The 19,554-nt window shown below is 36.9% G+C and overlaps 1 protein-coding gene across 1 annotated transcript; it reads right to left on the minus strand.

Moving 5' to 3' along the window:
• Positions 1-5,216: 5,216 nt before the first annotated feature.
• On the minus strand, positions 5,217-18,431 carry LOC114244409 (uncharacterized). Its single transcript, XM_089734918.1, has 6 exons — positions 18,229-18,431; positions 14,319-14,457; positions 12,830-12,988; positions 10,563-10,754; positions 8,882-9,073; positions 5,217-7,841 (listed from the first exon to the last, which is right to left on the minus strand). The coding sequence occupies exons 1-6, from the start codon at positions 18,313-18,315 to the stop codon at positions 7,567-7,569; spliced, it is 1,044 nt and encodes a 347-aa protein (XP_089591044.1). The 5' UTR covers positions 18,316-18,431; the 3' UTR covers positions 5,217-7,566.
• Positions 18,432-19,554: the final 1,123 nt, after the last annotated feature.

A 19,554-nucleotide genomic window follows, 5' to 3' on the forward strand; every position in this document is an offset into this window, starting at 1 on the left:
AGACCCGAGCTCTCGGCTTATATAGATACACGAGTAATCCTGCTCGATATTCAGCAACCGAAACGATTTTAATGAAATCGAGACGTTTTTGTATCGATTATTCGTGCATAGTTAAATCATAATCGGTACGGAGTTACATCATGTAACGTTCTCGTCATTAATCTATCATTATTAAAAATTAATAATAATACGCATTTTGTTCCATGCAAATAGTAGTTAGGTTACATACATTTTTCAAATATAAAGAAGAAAATAAAAAAATCAATCATTATTATTAGCGTCTTATTCCAGATTTTTGGCGGGAACGCGAATGAAATTATGTGCATTATTTTATTTGTGGCTTATTATCCGCAGCAATGGGTGTGCTGCCAAAAAGTCAATTTCAGTTTTAGTTATACCCGACATTTTATGAGAAGTTAGTCCAAATCATTCCATCTCACCTAACTTAAATTCACTTCAGTTAATTTCATTCCATTACATATTTTGTATTTAGAATCATAAGGCATGTAAATGAAAGTTGGTTTGAAGGTAGAAATTTGTAAAGAGTTAGAAAAGGTAGAAGTTATTTGGTTTGACGGTAAAAATTCGCATCTTTAAATTATAAAAAAAGGTATGCTAGTCTTTATTATAATAAAAAATATGGTTATAGCAAAATTTTAAGGAATTAAAGTCGTATTGGCCTAAAGGATAAGACGTCCGGTGCATTCGTGTTGAGCGATGCACCGATGTTCGAATCCCAGGCGGGTACCAATTTTTGTAATGAAATACGTACTCAACAAATGTTCACGATTGACTTCCACGGTGAAGGAATAACATCGTGTAATTAAAATCAAACCCGCAAAATTATAATTTGCGTAATTATTGGTGGTAGGACCTTTTGTGAGACCGCGCGATTTCTGCCGTGAAGCAGTAATAAGTATATCGGTATGAAGGGTAAAAAAAAAACGAAGGTAAACCTTTTTATTTTCCCAAATCCTAGTGAGAATGAATTACAGAATTAAGACATTTTAACAATAAAAATATATTTATGTTCTCGTTAACAAAGTCTAAAAATATGTAGTTTTCTGTCGAAAAAGGTAATTTTACTAAATGTTAAAGAATATTCAAAACGCACTTAGACTCTTAATTCGTCCGATGGCTGGTAAACTGTATCGATGCACGCAACATTTAAGGACTTCGAACGTATTAGGTTATAAATTAATCTATTTGCACATGAATTCCGTAATGAACGGCATTTTATAATCTTTCGGCTGTAGCTAGGGTGTGTATGAGTTAGGCAAAAATTTCGACAAAAAAAATTCGTGACAAAACAAAAAAGTTTTTTCAAATTACATTTATCTAAATAGAAAGTTTTACCTGAGATTTTATTAAAATTGGTTTGCTTTGAGCTTTTTCTTTTTTGCCCGATGTTTTTTTGGTCAGGAGGAAATCGCCGGACTTCCACCCTCCACTGGGGATGGAGGGCGGGGCATGTCAGAGTCGAAATGACTAAAACCTCCTGTCGCTCAACAACCAACGTCCAAACCTCGCATAAAACAGTACTCATGAAAAGGTAAAGGGGGGAAAGTGAAGCGTTTAGTGCGTTTAGCACATCTCTCCCATCACCCTGCCTCTCGGATCGCCGGACCGGCGGTCGTCGGCGCCACGACCACCAGCCCTCTCGGTCGGCAGGCTATCCCAAGCCCGCCTAGATGGCGCCGGTTAGAGTGAGCTATCCTACGGAATACCCCGTTGGACCAGAACCAGCGTGGGTCGAGGATAGCCGGCCTTCCATCACCCGGATGCTCTTGCATAAAACGCGTGCAGAGCAGCTTGCACGTCGTCTTCTTAGGCCCCCCTCGCCGGTCCCCAGACCGACATGTGAGGGGGGTCCCCCTTAGAGGCCCAGGACTTGGGCAAGATCCGCCTCCCTGGCCCCCGCTCGACGGTGGCGGGATTGTGCGTCTCTCACGCGCCCCGCCGCCTCCTTCTGCAAGATGGTGCACTCGCAGAAGTCGAGCATCGCCTTCTACGAGTCGTAGTCGCCGAGCATCGATGCCACAACACTCGGCAACGACAAGTCGTTTCCTATTTTTGCGACGACGACACGGCGCCACCCCTCCCATGCGGGGCAAGCGATGAGCGTATGCTCTGCCGTGTCCAAGTCGCAACCTCAATGGTGGCACTCTACCGTCGGCTCGGCTGTGATCTGGTGCAGGAACTCACCAAAACAACCATGCCCAGTGAGCACCTGCGTGAGCCGGAAAGTGAGGCGTCCTCTGTCACGATTCACCCAATCCACAAAGACCGGGCGAATCGCCTCGACGGTCCTACGACCAGCCGAAGGATCAGCCAGCCGTCTGGACCATGACTCCAGCACGGACCTCCGAGATTGGGCCCTTCGCGCTTTGACCGCACTGGGGCTGGGACGCGCCACGCCCCGGGCACGAAGGTCAGCCCGCCACTGATAGTCAGACCCGCGACCCTTAGCCCAACAGTCAGTGACACTATCTACTGCACCGCCGAGTCAGTCTTAAAATAGCTTTATATGTTTAACATGATCAAATAGTTATGACAAAAAAAATGCTCCAAGATTCCAAACATAGTTCTTAATGTTTGTCACTCGAACTAAATTGCCGACATAACACTAATTCAAACCTAGGTAGGCGAGATCCAGTTTGGCTTGAAATTAACCAGACTGTTTTTACTTATATTTCCTTTGCGTATTAGGTATAAGGCTTCCTTCTTAAGAAACTACACGGCTACCTAAAATGATAGTTTAAGTTCACTATTTTCATAAATTAAGTTCTTACGGGTTACGAATTAATTTATTGGAATTTTTATATGAATTCTTATGAAATTTATCATGTATGAAGTATTCATTCTGGTATTGCCGTGACTGTGGTCTTTTTAATTGTGAGCACATAATAAAATTAGTTAGGTATTTAATAGGGATTTTTAAAAATTGGATGTCTAATGTGTAATTTTAACATACTGGCAAAGGTAGGACAAATTATAGGTGTACTTGTGATAACGATATTTAGTGATATGACTATACACAGTTCGCGTCCCCTAGTAAATACTAATTTATCTATATATTAATACGTGAAGCAAAAAATTTGTATCCATTTTTACGAAAATTGCGCGGACGGAGGAGTATGAAATTTTCCACACTTATAGAGAATATAAAGAAGAAGTGCACAATGCTAATATTTTTTTAAAATAATGCATAAAAGATACATTAAATCCATAAAGAAAACATAACACACACTACATACCATGTATTTGACGCACACACGCATGCATACTATTTATTATCAAACTTTTGTTCTTGACGTCTGTGGTCAAATTTAGAATAGATTAAGTATTGTTTATTAATATTTTTTTATAGTGTAGCCTTGGCGAAATTTGTGATTATAGAAGTATAAAATACAATCATAATAGTGTACAAACTTACAATTCCAATTAATTATAGTCGAATTTCGACTACTGCGGGACCTCTAGTCTTATTTAAAACCTACCTAATAAATGTTAAGTAAAACCTTCCACTGTGAAAAATCATATGACTATTGTAACTATACTGAGACCTTAGAACTCATGTCTCAAGGTGGATGGCGGCATTTACATTGTAGATGTCTATGGGCTCCGGTAACCGCTTAACACCAGGTGTACTGTAAGCTCGTCGACCCATCGATGAAATAAAAAATAAAATATAAAAATTGAAATAGAAAAATCCGATTGACGTATAAGGACACTTTGGCTTTCATATATCTTCATGAGGCATTGAGGTTGTGAGGTCTATGGGATGCGGTAATATGAGGTCAACTCGCATGGCCGTTGTTTATAACGCCCCACTGTTTTACACTGCTCGACTTAGGCCTCTTCTATTTTACGCCAATGTTTGTTGGTCTCCTCATTAATTCCTTATTACCTATCTATTATTGATATTAATGATTTAATTTTATTTTATTCATGAAGCCCACTATGAAAATCGTGATAAATTAACAAATTTATGTAAAAATCTATATAATGCATTCTCTGTAAAAATATCGACGACATAACGTCTTTTATTATAGCTTAGATGGGTGGACGAGCTCACAGCCCACCTAGTGTTAAGTGGTTACTGAAGCCCATAGACATCTACAACGTAAATGCGCCACCCACCTTGAGATATAAGTTCTAACGTCTCAAGTATAGTTACAACGGCTGCCCCAACCTTCAAACCGAAACGCATTACTGCTTCACAGCAGAAATAGGCAGGGTGGGCAAGTACATGACCGTGCGGACTCACAAGAGCTCCTACCACCAGTAATTACGCAAATTATAATTTTGCGGGTTTGATTTTTATTACACGATGTTATTCCTTCCCCGTGGAAGTCAATCGTGAACATTTGTTGAGTACGTATTTCATTAGAAAAATTGGTAGCCGCCTGAGATTCGAACACCGGTGCATCGTTCAACACGTATGCACCGGACGTCTTATCCTTTAGGCCACGCCGACTTCAAAACGTCTCTATGGCGTTTGTTTAAGAACAGTTTACCATGACACTGAACTCGCCTTTTAGTTTTCATATCCGTTCCATTAACTACGGTCATATTGCTCGAAAAATACCTGATAGCCTAGATCAAATCCGCACCACACTAGAAACCCCATTCCACGAAGCTCTCACGCGGCTAATGATCGGAAATGTTAAAAGATATAACAAAAAATAAAATCCTGTCTAAACATGGCGGTCACGACCCTCAGCAGTGAGGAAACGACGCGAGGTGGAAGAGAGGGACGTAAAACAATGAAATCAATTTATATCACGACAGCTGCGATTTCAACGCACACTTTAAGATGAAAGAGGACTTCATGTTGTAATGTCTGTAGGCTCTAAAAAGCACCCAGCATCAGGATTAATCTAAGTTAATCATTACATCTACAGCTATAAATATAAGAACCACTAACTCGGTCCTTTTTTTCCCTACCTATTCTAGTAACCTCCAGGGCTTATATTAGATTCTCCGGGCTAGTAGGTGAGCTTACGGGGCTCTAACCTGAGGACGTTGCTAACACTCGCCCTAGCAAGAGTAGTGTTTCGCAGAATCTACCACCGGATCGGAAACGCGACCCACTGAGAAGATCCGGCGAGAAACTCAGTGGGCTATTTGAACCCGTAGATAATCAAGCTACTACCATAAGCAAAGCTTCAGAAAGGATACGATACAAGATATTTGTAAAAAAAAATATCACATTTTACATATATTTGTTTACTTACACATCAATAATGAACTTTATACATTCACAACTTAACGAATGTGATATATAAAAGTGAGAGTGAAAAAAGTTTTTACATAGCTTTCAGCACTTGTTGGTGGTTTTACCTGAATATTAATGATTAATACATACATACAGCTAAACATACTTAATAATTTACATTCAAACTTTTCATAAATTTAATTTGAATAAACACTCTCAGTCTAATCATGTGTGTGATATAAAACTAATTACAATAATGAAATAAATATTAAAATTAAATGTTACAAGATCTCTATCAATGAAGTAAGGTGAGAGTAATGGGGTAGATGCTGTATGTGTTATGCATATGAAAATTAATGGTATGACTAAGTTTGGATGGCGATGATTAAATTTGAAATGAATAGTTTTATAATGTGATGTTGATGATGTGACGGTGATTGCTGTAACAAGTCAATGAAATGAATCAATAAAATAATTACATTAGAACAAAATTCGATATAATTTTAGTACCGGATTTCTATGGAAACGAGAACATTCGAACGAAATGACAAAACCTGTATTTGCAATGACGAATGATACTGCTAAATAAATGAAAATATTGATTGAAAGTGTAAATAAAAATGTGAATGCAATGAACATTTTCTAGACCTAACGAAATGAATTGTTACTGATATGATAATGATTCCTATATTAAGCAACTTATACACAATGAATGAAATGATTTTAGAAAACTATTGTAAATTATGCAATATACAAAAAGAAATGATGAATGACTTATGAAACAATTTCCTCAACTATTTACGCATTTAAACTTTTAAGGAGATCAATACAGATAGATATGCATATGATATGATAAATTAATGAATTGTGTTGACGTACACTGTGGAATATTATACTAACGTATTGGGAATGGTTAAAGGCAATTGTGTGTAAAGTTAACTTTGTCTAATTAAAAGCTATATTAGATATACATTGTTATGAACCAACAATAATTAACAATCTTATAAGAATACAAATAAATGATTTGATGATTAAGCGTAATGAATTTTTGATACAGAATTCATCATGTGATATTTATATTAGTAATTAAATACATGGATATTTTAAAACTATAAATTATACAGAGCTAATTATGAGATGATAAGTGAATAAACATGATATTTTAGAGTTTGAATAAAATAAATAGGCAATATGATGAAAATACGTGTGACAACCGATAAAAAAAATCCTGCTTCGAAATTCATTGTTATTAGTAATGATAATATCAGTAATAAGTGATAATGATTAATGGAACGAATTATAAGCGTAATGCGATAAAATATGAACTTTTCATTATATGAGAATGATTTAAGCCTTTTTAGCAGTTCATTTAATGACATTTTTACTTAAATGTAACAGTTATGATGGTGAATAAGACTAAAAATATGAAAATATAGTGAATCCACCGTTTATGAAAAATGAGTCATTAACTTTGAATTTTCCATGAAAATGATTTTTGTTTTAATGAATAAAATATAAAGTTGTTGGATTGTTGAAATCTTTGAATAAATAATTTAAATAAAAAACAAAAGTATGAATTGATTTAACTATAAGGAAAATTAAATTTGAGAAGACCAAAAAATGTTGATGAGAATTTTATAACATTTAAAACTGTAATAAGTTTACAATATCAAAATAATTAATAATTAGCGGTCATACGTCAGCCAGACTGTATACCGTCCGCATGGGGTCACTGCCCCCCCGCAAAAATCTAGATGTAGAAATAATGAGTGTTTTAAATCTTCTAACAGATTGTTTCTTGTTTTCTTTGCAGTCCTTCAACATTTCTAATTATCTAATCTGCCAATTTATAGACGGCGTTTTAAAATCTTGAGAAAATGAAATGGTTGTTGAATGAACAAATATTTAACTGAATCAAAATGTGAAATGATCAGATGAAAATATATTTAGTACTATGAATAAAATACGTATGAAATCGAGAAATGATAACATGGTGAATTCGATTACATAGAAATTCAATTTAACATTGATACTTGCAAATGAGGCAATTTTTTATTTATAAAAATGTACAATTCTTGTAACCCCATTACATTATATGACCTTATAATCAGCAGAGTGCAGAGATTAGTTACGCTCATCGATAAATCCATCATGATCGTAAGCGAACTAATGAAATCGTGCATCATTCGTGAATACATAAAAACAGCTGCAATTGATTAACGGTAAATCAAAAAGTTAAATGTGATTGATGTGATGTGAATGATGCTGTGAGATGTGAGAGAAATGATGTGAGATAAATAATTTAAATACATAAATCTAAATATTAAGATAAGGCTGTTATATATTTATTCAGTCTCGTTCTCGTCGATATTGGGCTCAGCGACTGTTGTAGTCTTGTCGGAAGTATTCTCTGCGGACTCGTCGTCTGTGATCACTTCCACGGTGAATTCTTGGACGGTGCTAGCCTCGGTCGTGGTCATATTAGCTGGTATGACGTCACAATGCTTGCCGGTGACTCCGGAAGGACATTGACACCTATAGTGTCCGTCCTGTGCTTCCAACGATTGACATTGGCCACCGTTTTTGCACGTGTCAGGATGCTCTTCGCAGTAATTTAGTTCTGAAAAAATATATTTTTATCGAACTTTCAGTTTAACTGCTTAGCTTAGAAGAATTCGTTTATGATTGAAGGATTACTGGTGGCTCGGAGGCTTTTCCAGTTTCACCAAGACAGGTGGGCGAGCAAAGGCTCAGTTAGGAGGGGTGGGATTTGCTAACAACTGCCCGAGCACCTCCGAAGGAGACCTAACAACTCAAGAGCAATTGCTTCGCGATTGGATCTACTACCGAATCGGAATCGCGACCCACTGAGAAGATCCGGCGAGAAACTCAGCGGGCTGGTGCATGGGTTAGGTTGCACGTCGACCTCTTTGTCGAGTTCGACGAGTACGGTTACCGGGGTTAATCGAATATTTATGCACGATGTGTATTAGGCAAAATACATCGTGTGAACGTTCTAAAAAACGTAGTCACGTACGCGATGGGCGTGGAGCCTTCACGTACGCCGTGTAAGGCGAAGACTTGCTATAGGAATGCACCTGTAGTTAAGATATACGAGCCATGTTAAGTTCATGTAAATCTAATTAACGCGCCCCTGGTGTGCTAGTGCCATGCGTGCTCCTAATGAGAACGTTTTGGATTCGATTCTTTTTTTTTATGATTGAGGGTTTACTGGTGGCCTGGAAGCCTTTCCAGTTTTACAAAGACAGGTGGGCGAGCAATGGCTCAGCCAGAAGGGGCGAGATTTGCTAACAGCTACCCGAGCGCGTCCAAAGGAAACCTAACAACTCAAGAGCAACTGCATCGCGAATGAATCTACTACCGGATCGGAGTCGTGACCCGCTGAGAAGATCCGGCGAGAAACTCAGCGGGCTGATGTTTAGGTTAGGTTGCATGCTGACCTCTTTGTCGAGTTCGACGAGTACGGTTACCGGGGTCTCTACTCCTAGTGTTAGAGCGGAAAGCGTCAAGGATTTTGAGTGCGTACCACTATAATAACAATTTTTCCATGACATCCATGAAAGTCCTTGATTACTCACCAGCGGGTGGGCCGTGTGCCCATTTGTTAAGCCAGAAATCAAATTTAATGTTGAAACTCACCTTCGTCACACAGCATTCCTCCCCAGCCCTTTTTGCAGATACACTCCCAAGGCTTCCTGCAAGTTCCGTGCTTGCAGCCAGGGTACCTGTGGCACTGCGCGCACGTGGGCCCGGTCCAGCCGACCTTGCAGCGGCATTCCCCGGGACGCCGACAGAAGCCTCTCTCGCTGTGACAGTTCGCTGCACAAATTGCTGCACAAAACATAATTACATTAGATAGAGAGAGAGAGATAAAGAGAGAGAGAGAGAGAGAGGGAGAGAGTATTGTTTATTGTACACCAACAAAAAAAACATTAAATACAAAAAAAAGTACAACTGGCGGTCTTATCGCTAAGAGCGATCTCTTCCATCAAGTGGAAAAGAATCTGGAAACTAATTACACATGTACAATGACATTAGTCCCAGTAATAATGTATTTTCCGCTACTAACCAATGATATTGAAGTATAAATTGAATGATTTAATTCGATTCGATTGATCAACCGAATCGATTTTTATTTTATTTACTACTAGCGACCCGCCCTCGCTTCGCTTCGGAAACATTAAAACACACATGAAACCAAAAAAAAAAATAAAAAAAAAATGAAAAAAAAATAGCCTATGTTCATCAGGGACAATGTCGGCTTCTAATGGAAAAAGAATTTTTCAATTCGGTCCAGTAGTTTCGGACCCTATTCGAAACAAACAAACAAACAAATCTTTCCTCTTTATAATATTAGTATAAACAAAAACACCTTTAAAAATATTGTTCATTTCATTGTAGCAAGAAAATTTTGTATTTTAATAACAGTGTCGCAATCAAATTTGCTACACAATTCGCTAACACGTATTGCATTTACCTTCTATCTCACATCAACATCAATCCAAGATCAGCGAATGCGCAGAGTTTACTAAATCGAGAAAGTATAAGCTATCGAATATAAGCTTCGTAAAACGATTAAAATTTTGGCGTACTTAAATTTTCACTGCGGTAAAAAAATTACTACCATATTGGTTTGTTCTTTTTAATTAATTTGTTTAAATTAATTCAGTAGGTTACCATGTTACGCACTGTATTACTGACGTTCTAAATTTGGTAGTGACAACATATTCGCCTCATTACTTTATAGGTGGAACTCACTTTTCAAGCTACTTCGCGTTTGGAATTTATTTAGCCAAATTTTAAATCGATTTCGATCGCAGCCTCGATGATTCCTAATGGATTATTATTCTGTAACTAGTGGTACACCGGTATTTGAAATTCGACTATAATTATTTGAAATTATAAGTTTGTACACTATTATGACTCTATTGTCATAGACTATTATTATATTTCTATAATCACAGATTTCGCCAAGACTACACTATAGATAAATAATATTAAAGACAAACAGTACATATGTACACTATTCTCAATTTGACCACTACTTTCAATATAACAAAAGTTTGACAATAAATACAGAGTATATGTATGTGTAAATGCGTTGTGTCAAATACATAGTAATGTATGTAACGTTTGCTTTATTGATTTAATTAATTTTTAATGCATAATTAAAAAATTATGAGCATTCTGCACTCCTTCACTATATTCTCTATAAGTGTGAGAAATTTCATACTCCTCCGTCCGCGCAATTTTCGTAAAAAGGGATACAAAGTTTCTTCTTCACGTATTAATAATATATAGATTAGCTAACTTTACTTACGCGTCTGACACAGCATTCCCGTGTAGCCGGGCAGACATCTGCACTCTAATGGCTTCTCACAATAACCGTGCTGGCATCCGGGTAAAGTTTGACAGGCGTGACATGTCGGCCCGGACCAACCGAACCGGCAGCGACACTCGCCCGGGGACTCGCAGAAGCCGCGGATCTTGTGACATTCCGTGCTGCATGTAGCTGTAATACGTAACGTAACGTTAGAAAAACAGGTTTAAGCTTAAATCTAATGGAATATAAAACTAAATTAAAATAATTAAAAAAACCAATAAGGATATTGCAATTCTATACTTGAAATGAGACTTGAGACCTTAAAACTTATTTCTCAAGGTGGGTGGCGCATTTACGTTGTGGATGTCTATGGGCTCCAGTAAACACTTAACACCAGTTGGGCTGTGAGCTCGTCCACCCATCTAAGCAATAAAAAAAAATCACATTGTAACTTATTATTTGATAATAAAGTATATCTAGTATTTTCTAGGATAAATGGCGACGTTTGCAGGGATGAATGTCGTAGACCAAGACCCATTTCGGAGTCAAGCGTCAGCGCAGTAGTAGTAATAGGAACCGTTAGTAACCTAAGGGGCTTTTACAACTACTCACGGGTAGAAATCTGAGAATATTGCTAACACTAGCCCTAGCAAGAGCTGTTCTTCACAGAATCTACCACCGAATCGAAATCGCGACCCACTGAGAAGATCCGTCAAGAAACGCAATGGCTGAGACGTATGAATGCCCACCGATATCTAGTATAAGCATACGTCGCCAGTAAGCACAGATATTTATTGCTGGACCACCAGCACTAATTTATCGTTTAACACTGATCTATCTTAAATATTTTTTAGACACAGAATACAAACTATATAGTTTCTATATTAACTATTGGATATTCTCCTGCATTAATTAAATTATAAAAATATTAAAATATTTATTTACAGGTTTGTCCTAAAGCCTTCAATCAATTGTAATCAAAAATGATCCAGTTATTGCCAGTCCAGGGAAAGTTTCTGTTATACTTACATCAATGCACGATAAGTGACGTGCAAATGATTTAGAAAAACCGAAGTTTTTCTTACAATTAGCGTTAATCACTACAGAACTTAACCTGGTTTCACATATTTAAACGAGACAATGTCGCGAAAGTGATTCTAAATACGTTAATAGGTACTTTTTGGATTGTTCGAGAACTTTTAAAAAGCGTTAAGCTCTACTTTCAACACGATAATGACTATTATTCGAATACAAACTAAACAGTGTAGTATACGCAATGTGGTACACGGGTGTTCTTCAAAGGTATAACATTCGTCAAACAGTCTTCTGAAACATTAAGGCCAGTCAGTCATGATTTAGACGGCTAAAATACCGTCATTATGACCTTAATTGAAGTTCGATTGAAAGAATTACGCTTACTAGTTTTATGACAGTAACTCGGGCCAAAGGCGAATGGCGATTTGAAGACATCTTTAACATCACTAATACTTGTATTATCTGTAATTTTGGATTTGGTAATTTTGGATCTAGTATTAATTTTATAGATTCTTACATATCGGCCCGTATGGTATTACGCAATTCATTTTAATTAAATTAAGTTTAGTTTTTTTTTGCAAATTTATATTTTGTATTTCTCTGATGTGCTTATTGTCGAACTGTTATTTTTTTATAGCATAGTTGGGTGGACAAGCTCAGGGCCCACCTGATTTTAAGTGGTAACCGGAGCCCATAGACATCTATAACGTAAATGCTGCCACCTACCTTGAAATATGAGTTGTAATGTCTCGGTAGGGTAACAACGGCTGCCCCACCTTTCCAACCGAAACGCATTACTGCTTCGCGGCAGAAATAGGCAGGGTGGTGGTACCTACCCGTGCGGACTCACAAGATTTCAAAATTAATTATTATTGGTGCTAAGACATAGAATTTAATTAAAACTACTCACGTTTGGTACAAAATAGGCCAACTACTCACGTTCGATACAAAATAGGCCAACTACCCACGTTCGGTATAAAATAGGCCAACGATCCATGCTCTGTATAAAATAGGCCAACTACTCACGTTCGATACAAAATAGGCCAACTACCCACGTTCGGTATAAAATAGGCCAACGATGCATGCTCTGTATAAAATAGGCCAACTACTCACGTTCGGTACAAAATAGGCCAACTACTCACGTTCTGTATAAAATAGGCCAACGATGCATGCTCTATAAAAAATAGGCTAACTACTCACGTTCGGTACAAAATAGGCCAACTACTCACGTTCGGTACAAAATAGGCCGTCCCAGCCGTCGTTACAGATACATTGAAACGGTTCGTTGCAGCGGCCGTGGACGCAGCCCAGCAGCGGAATACACTTTTCGCATCTGTCTCCGTAGTACCCGAACTTGCATGTACACTCCCCTGGTTTCTTGCAAAATCCTGCATGAGGAGTTTAAGTTAGGGGAATATCATAATCCAGACTTTTGCTTCATGTTTCGAGATAAAACGCGGGATTTTAATTTGAATAATTAACAGAGAATGCCGAAGAGGTAATCTTAATATATTACTATAAATAATATATATAAGTCAGAAATAACAATCGCCTAACGCCTCCAAAATTATAACAAGTATAAACAAGTATCTTAAGCCTCATAATTTCTTTCGTGCGTCGATTCATTGACAAAGGTGCTAATGTCGGCTTCAATCATTAATCATAATTGATTTTAATGGAATAACTATCGACATATATACGCTTAGTTTAAGCAACATACAAACTAATATTGCTATTTATATTTTCTGTAAATAAAAACAGAGTTCGCAAGGCGCATTGAATTAATAACTCAATCGTGTGAATTAATTTAGAAAATTAGTGGACATAAATAATCAAAATCAGGTCATAAACAATGGTTGTAGTACTGTTTGTGCACGATTTGGCACTTTGAAATTGTTTTGTATTACTTGATAGTAAGTGGCGCTTAGTATTTTTATCTGACCACTAAGTAAGAACTTCGACTCTTTATATATAAGGTATTCATATAACAATTGTGGACGAACAATGCGAAAGTTAATTTATATCAGTTAACTAATCGTACATATGAGACCCTCTAGGCATCCTAACATTTAATATGCCATTTACAAGCGTATTTAACTATACAGGCTTTCAAAAGCTCTCGTTCGACCTAACAGTACTTTCTATATGAAAGTTTTGCAAATAAAAGGCTTCGTTTTGTTTCTTTGGTACAACTGTTAAATGATTAGTCACAAAGCGTCTCGGATGACCCGGTTATTTTATTTAGCAGTACCAGCTCGTAATATCGCGTACAAAAAAAAATAAGTCTCTTTCCGTTTTAAAAATTACATCTTCTAAAGAGCCTTTTATCAAGGACTTCCTAACTTTGAAAGTCGATAACGGCCATTTTGTTGAAACTACATCTGTCAAATCAGTTGTCATTTTATTCAATCTGTTTCCCTAAATCAAATCTATTATGTAAAAAAAAGTTTAAAGCTCTAAAAAATACGCTTTTATATAGAATCCAACTAAAAAATAGGAAATAAATTTATTGTAAAAAAGCGTAGGGTTAAAGTGATAAGAAAAAAAATCATTAAATAAGGTTCATCTATCTAAGTTATGATTGTTATGAGTGTAACACACAAAAAAACGTTCGAATTGACAATCTCCTCCTCATTTCAAGTAAGTTAACAAAACATTAAGAGTTGGTGTTAAGAATCGTCTTACTTATATAGTGATTGAAAGACATATCTAACAGACCTCTAATAGGATCGCATCCCTTCCTGCATATGGGCACATCGCAGAGGTCCCCCTGCCATCCCGGCATGCACTTGGGCTCGCCTTTGTCGTTGCATATGTAATGACTGTGCTCGCTCAGAGCAGCTGGTGGCTCGCAGGCCTGGAAACAAACAAATCTTATAAAAAGTCGTTGTGGGATAAAGGAAAAATACCCACAGACACAGCCCGCTTAGTTTCTCGCCGGATCTTCTCAGTGGGTCGCGTTTCCGATCCGGTGGTAGATTCTGCGAAGCACTGCTCTTGCTAGGGCCAGTGTTGGCAACACTCCGGTTTGAGCCCCGTGAGCTCACCTACACGCTAGGGCGAAGCTGAAATAGCCTCTCATGGCTATCAGCATAGGTAGAAAAAAAAAAGGATAAAACGTCTGGCGAACTTATATCGAGCGATGCGAATGTGCCGGTGTTCAAATCCCGCAAACAGCCACCAATTTTCTAATAAAATACGTATTTAACAAATATACAAGAATGATTTCGATGATGAAGGATTAATAACGTGTAATAAAAACGAAACTCCCAAAAAAAATCGCAAATAATTTTCGTTATTACTTCTTAGTATTACTTATTGTATTCGATTGGGACATAAACTTCAAGTCTCAAAGCGGGTGGCGGCATTTTCATTATGATATGTGTAATGTCTATATCTTCCGGTAATCACTTAATATCAGATTAAGCTATAAAATAAGTAATTCCCATTTATACCTATTTATGTTTTATGAACTGTTGTGGCAGTCGAATCTATACTATCTATACTAATATTATAAAGAGGAAATATTTGTTTGTTTGTTTGCATTGAATAGGCTCCGAAACTACTGAACCGATTTGAAAAATTATTTCACTGTTTGGAAGCTACACTATTCCCGAATAACATAGGGTATATATATATATTTTTTTTTAAATTAGGGATCCTTACTAATACTCCAATAATGTAATCCAAGGTGTAACAAAATTACCTAAAATATTCTTTACATCGTGTGCCCCGCGAAAACTATTGACGATAGAATAAAATAATGTACTACGACTTTGTAGAACACATTATTATTTACAAAAAGTGTCGCGACAGCATATGTCTAACTATTATAATTATGCCGCAATAAGTGTTCTTTTATTTAAAAAAATAAAACAACGTCAAATATCCATGAATTTTTTGTTAAAGTCCCGAGCGGAGCCGCAGCGGGCCGCTAGTGAGTATTAAATTCGTGAACTCCACCTATAACGGTGTAATTAAATTTAAGCTACTTTATTAGATTTTTTAACTATTTTAAGCTACGATAGGTAGACGTTCTCATAGCCTATCGGGTATTGAGGTGATGCCGAAGCCCTTAAAGCTCTCAAAACAAAAGCCAATCAGAGATTTATGTCTCCATTTACACCAGTAAAAGGACTCCTACTCTCCAAGCCGGAGCGCATGAACACTTTGCACCAGAATCAATGTAAGCTGGTAATGCTATTGCTATTGCTATTGGCCTACACCGGACATTTTATTTATTAAGATGTCGGGACATGCAATATATAAATAAAATCTCAAATGAAGTACCCTCTACGGTGTTTCCCGAGCGCTATGATATGTCCGTCTTCAAACCCTAGTTTAGTTAGTAAACCTATTTACGGAGACTACACGGCGGTAAATAGCGACTAAACGGAGCCCCTGGCATTACTGGCGTCCATCACGGTAACCTCTCATCATCGTTGCAAAAGAAAACTTCAAATTTAAAAAGCCTTCATTCATGAAAAACCTAATGATACCTCATATCTTGAAATTCGTCAAAACTTTTGGATTCTAGAGCCTGAAACGCTCTAGAAGGACAACAAACATCTCTTTCGGTAGTCGGGGAAAAATAATATAAATTTGGCGGTCCTATTTCATCGTAACATTGACGTAATAACATTAATAACCTACTAATATCGCTCCAAAACAATTTTACTATCAACGACGTAACGTTAACAGGTTTGGATACGCATCGGAGAAAGTGAAGCCTTATAAAATAAAGTGAATTCTTATGTGAGTTGCATATCAAGTATAGAAACGACCGGTCATTGTATATTGCATAAAAAGGAATACAAATAATCACAGAAATCTAATGTTCTTCAATGTTTTTCTTTATTAAAATACACTCGAGGTGAAATTACCGTTTGGAGATTAAAATATGAAATAATGCAATATGAAATAACATATGAAATATATTTAAAACTAGCTAACCCGGCAGACTTCGTAGTGCCTCAATCGATAAGTAAAAGACCTAAACTTTTGTATAACATAAACTTAAAACAAACAAAAGGAATTTAGATATTTATCTACCTTTTAAACCTTCTCTGGACTTCTACAAATAGTTCATGACCAAAATTATCCAAATCGGTCCAGCCGTTCTCGAGTTTTAGTGAGACTAACGAACAGCAATTCATTTATATATATATATATATATAGATTTGTTAAAGTCGTTACTTGAGTTTCTACTTTAAAGATGAAAATATATGTTCAATTTGTAGTCAGCATCAGCATTTTATAAGGTTATAGAGACGCTGCCTCCTATCGATCGAATCAAATAATTAATTTCACCGAGGAAATCATGAAAACGATTTTCATTTAGATTTTAAATATTTGTACAAGGATAATTAGCCAATTTTTTTTGTTTCCCACATTATTCCAGAACACCATCTAAATAAATTACCGTATTATCAAAAACTTTAGATTCATTACGAGAGATCACGAAAAGGGCCCATGGTCTTCAGGCAAAAAAGAATAGTATTCGTGTATCGCGTAAATGTTATTTTTCAATTTGGTCAATGATATTAAAAAAATATATTAATGCTTGTTAATTAGCAGAGGAAAACATTGGCTAATGTTTATTCACAACCATACGTTGAGCTAATATGCGGAGATTTTCAGTGGCACTGAAGAAACGACCCTTGCTAACAACAGAACTCGTCAAGGCGTCAGTATCAGCTCATGCCGGCCCAAAACACTCTTTATCGACGGAACTCAAAGCAGAAATTTGAGTGAAGAGCGCAGGGCGTTGAGCCTCTTAAAGATTGTAGTACATTCGTTTTAAAAAAAAACCGGTCGTACTTTACATTGATCGATAATGTTTACAAATACATAGAAAGCCCTCCAAAGGTATTCATAAGTCCTCCTAAGGATCGGCGAAGATCTCGGTGAGTCAACAGTCAACTGGAACTTTCTAATAGGTATCGAGACACGTGAAAGCCGAGAAAGTATGCCACGAGAAAAATGTGGAAACAGTTCATACTTATATTATTTTAGTAGGTTTTTTTTTTAATAAAAACGCTTACGTAACTAATCACCTTAAGGCAATAAGGTACGAGTTCAAATCAAAGCAAAACTGTCACTGCGGAAAGAGCGCACGATTTTTTTTTGTCAATCTAAGCCTAGGCAGTTAGACTTGATTAAAGAACTATATAAACAAAAAAAAAGTAAATTAAAATCGAAAATTATTCAATACATAATCACCTTGATTAAAAAGCATTAAAGAAAATCTATGGGACCTCAAAAATATGAGAAAAATAAACAGTACAAATAAAACAAAAATACATCAAATAATAACCATACAAATACACCTACAAATTCTGTATTAAAAATTTTCAAAGATAAACAGTCTTTACGAAATCTCAAAAAACTAACAGAACACTACCATCTCGATCGTACTATAATATTATAATATCGTATAATATCGGAAAGCCCTCAAAAATCAAGTTTCATAATTCTAGATTAATTATAATGGCTAAAAATTATTTATTCAATGACACAAACATAAAATATATAGATCGATTCCATATAAAATGTGTAAGTAGGTAATAGTCATTATTCTAATTCTAGTTTTAAAAACAAACTACAAACAAACAAAAGTCTCGCTCACCTGTCGTTTCCACAGAGGTATTTTTACGGTGCGTTTTGGCAATACAGCAGGCGCCGCACAGATCAGTAGCAATATTGCATGTCGCATTTTAATCCATGTATAATTAAACTTGAAGATCAAAAACGGAGATGTATCCAGCGCGGTAGGCAACGGTGTACTGTTATGTCGTGTTATTGAACTTGACTGTTCAAGCGAGGAGTGACTTTCGCCGCCAACACTATTTACGAGGCCGGTTGCGATGCGGTACAAGAAACAACGAAAAAGCGGTACGAAATAGAACGTTCGAAAAGTCCGTGCAAATGAATAGATACAACCTTTTTACAATATTACTGGAAGCGTATTGTTGCGCCGGTAAGAGTAACGCCATCTATCGCCGAATAGTCGAACGAATATCTAAGGAACTAGTAGCACCTAGAGCGCTCGAGAAGTACAACACCATCTATTGTCAGATAGTGGAAACACAATACTAGAAATGTGTGGAATATTCTCGATAATTCTAGGGATGTGGTATCGGCTATAAAAGCGTTGCAGAGATGGCACGCAGTCAGTTAGTAATCGGAACTACTCGAAGCGAAACGGCGAACGGATCACCTGAAGCGAAGCAGAAGAAGCGAATTGAGAATTTTAAAGTGTTTGTGAAGGTTTTAAGTGTTCTAAGTGTTGAATACAGTTTTTAGTTGTACTTTGGTGGAGTTTTATTTATCCCGAACCCCAGCGCGTAACAATATGATAATCCTCCATCCTCATAGGAGAAAAAAAACTATATAAAAAGCAATAGTAGGTATTCAACTTCCAGGAGAGACGTTTAGTAGATAGGATCCTGAAAACATCCTTGAGCCCGCGGTCTCGCAGTCGTGGACCAGTCTCACATAGGGGCGGGGACTTCGTAGGAGGTACGGCCACCGACCCGAAAAAAATAAATAAAGGTATTCAACTTTAACTGTGAGTTCGAATTCGTGACGTATCGAATAAATCTAGACAAGATATTGTCACTAAATCAATCGCTTTAACATCAAAGTTATTTCACAGCCATAGGATGTGGAACACGAGAATCGCTCTTACTTAAAGCACGCTCTTTTAATGGCCCGAATGAAGCGAGTTTCTAAAGAAATTGTATTAAGGAAAATACAGATTACATTTCAGATGCATTTAAGGTGCTAAGCAGGCTCGCGTGCAGTGATCCTTAAGTAGAGCGATTAAGAACTGGTCTTCGCCTCGCTTACAAGGTATTAACGTGCAAAAATACCGTTGCATTTTTTTAATTGCGAAGGAATGAAACGTGCGTTTTATTTTTAGAACACATATTATTTTGTTTAATAAACTTCA

This window comes from Bombyx mandarina, chromosome 18, assembly GCF_030267445.1.
Source record: "Bombyx mandarina strain Sakado chromosome 18, ASM3026744v2".
In the NCBI taxonomy this organism is placed as follows: Eukaryota; Metazoa; Arthropoda; class Insecta; order Lepidoptera; family Bombycidae; genus Bombyx; species Bombyx mandarina.

Bases quoted from the DNA above. Each gene is read 5' to 3' on its own strand.
- LOC114244409 (XM_089734918.1), bottom strand. From the start codon at position 18,315: ATGCGACATGCAATATTGCTACTGATCTGTGCGGCGCCTGCTGTATTG. The intron at 10,755-12,829 runs GTGAGTAGTTGG...TACGTATTACAG, and splicing joins CGGCCTATTTTGTACCGAAC to CTACATGCAGCACGGAATGT. The intron at 9,074-10,562 runs GTAAGTAAAGTT...TGTTTTGTGCAG, and splicing joins GGGAATGCTGTGTCAGACGC to CAATTTGTGCAGCGAACTGT.